Source organism: Amphimedon queenslandica, unplaced genomic scaffold (genome assembly GCF_000090795.2).
Source record: "Amphimedon queenslandica unplaced genomic scaffold, v1.1 AMPQUscaffold_13437, whole genome shotgun sequence".
Classification (NCBI taxonomy): Eukaryota; Metazoa; Porifera; class Demospongiae; order Haplosclerida; family Niphatidae; genus Amphimedon; species Amphimedon queenslandica.
In genome coordinates this window covers 272,767-274,656 of record NW_003546327.1, presented here as the reverse complement: position 1 = coordinate 274,656, position 1,890 = coordinate 272,767, and the positions used below count along the sequence as shown (strand labels likewise).

At 33.4% G+C, this 1,890-nt stretch overlaps 1 protein-coding gene across 1 annotated transcript in view; it reads left to right on the top strand.

Annotated features, from left to right (window-relative positions):
* The window catches only part of LOC105312503 (uncharacterized), a 20,343-nt gene that overhangs the window by 1,720 nt on the left and 16,733 nt on the right, over nt 1-1,890 (top strand). The window contains exons 4-8 of the mRNA XM_019995594.1: nt 6-344; nt 392-721; nt 766-1,086; nt 1,135-1,470; nt 1,523-1,825. Coding sequence (XP_019851153.1) covers nt 6-344; nt 392-721; nt 766-1,086; nt 1,135-1,470; nt 1,523-1,825 — 1,629 coding nt within the window. The remainder of the gene's footprint in view (nt 1-5; nt 345-391; nt 722-765; nt 1,087-1,134; nt 1,471-1,522; nt 1,826-1,890) is intronic.

Below are 1,890 nucleotides of genomic sequence, written 5' to 3'. Positions count from 1 at the left end.
CACAGCTAGTGTTAATACAACAGGACGTATTTTTGAGAGCGATGAAATTCAGTTATTATGTATCGTCACTATTACTCCACTAGACATTGAACTTAATGTTACCATTAACTGGTTTGGACCTAATGGACTCATTACAATGAATGATGCTAAGTATAGCATTAGTACTGGGATAATCAACTCAACAACTATTGGAAGTAGTTTAAATTTCACTGCATCTCTATCAGATAATGGAACTGATTACTATTGTACTGCTAGTGTTGGACCTGCTAGTAATGTGAGTAGATTTGAACTGATTATACCATCAGATACTGTTACATCAACTATTAATAATGTTATGGTGGAAAGTAAGTTATTTAAATATGGTATAAAATTTAATTTATTTCTTTCATAGTTGTACCACTACCAACAGTGTTAACTGATAATGCCGGTATTCCAGTAACAGGAGGTTCATTGCAGTTAGTGTGTACTGGAACTGCACCAGCTAATGTATCAAGTATTGCTACTGTTAGTGTTCAATGGCTTCTTAATGGTACTGTGTTTACTAATGATACACTGGAAGGAGTCAATGTTACTAATAGTGGGTCTATGGCCACATTATCATTCAGTTCTCTTAATGCTTCTACTCATGAAAGAGATGATTATACTTGTGAAGCTACTCTTAGTATTCCTGATGTACTAACAACTAAAACAGCAAGCATTATGTACAACCTCCTGACATTATGTAAGCACATTTTTAGTTAAAATAATTCATCTATGCATTTGTAGCTAATCCTATTGTCTCTGTATTTGCAAGTCTACCTGTTACTGCTAGTCTATGGTATTCATTAAACTGTACTGTCACAATAGTAGCTGGAGTCCTCAATATAACATGGTTTAATAGCAGTGGAACTGAATTAATAGAAGGAAATGGAATAAGTTTCAATTTGGTGACTGTTTCTGATACTGTACAAAGATATGATTTGATTTTTAAGTCACTTGACTATTCAGATATTGGAGTGTATACTTGTCAAGCTAGGCTTACTGTTGATGAAGATGGTATTCTGTTTAATGGAAATGGATCGGCTATTACAACTGTTAGTATAAGAAGTAAGTTAAATTTTTTTAATTTCACTATTTATAACTTGTTTACAACAGTACCTGTACCACAAGTATCTATATCTCCTAGTGATGATTCTCCTTTTATTCGTGGAACTGTTAGAACTGTTAGCTGTTCTGTTGTTTTCACTCCTCCTTTACCTACTAATCCTAATGTCTCATTTACTGTCTTCAAAGATGATGAAGAAGTGCCACTTGTGAACAGTTCCAGAGTAATAGCAGTTCAGACTGGAACTACTGGTGCTCTTACCTTTCAACCACTCAATTTCTCTGATGCTGGTAATTATACATGTACTGCTACAACAAGAGATGGTGCTAATAATCCATTAATAATACCAAGCAGTGCTTCTGATGAATACATTGCTACAGTACAAGGTAATGTATTATATGCATCATAAACAAATTTAAATTTAATATCTCTTTATAGCCATTCCTATTCCTAATATCACATTCACTACTACTACTTGTAGATCACTGGGAGAGAGTTTAACTTTTTATTGTACAGTTGATGTGCTAGATGACCTATACAATATTAATGTTACTAGCAGTATAGTGAAAAATGGAGAACTTATTACTAGTGCTACTGGATCTGGTGATACTACAGCAATGATTAGAGTTGATTCATTAAGGTCATCTGATGCTGGAGACTATCAATGTATTGTTAATATCACTCAACCTGATATAGACTATGAATTTAATGGAATGGAAACTGCTCAAGTGATACTTACATGTATGTTGGAATAGTTGAATTAATGTTTTATTTATTATTTTTATAGTACCAGCTCCTCCAGTTAT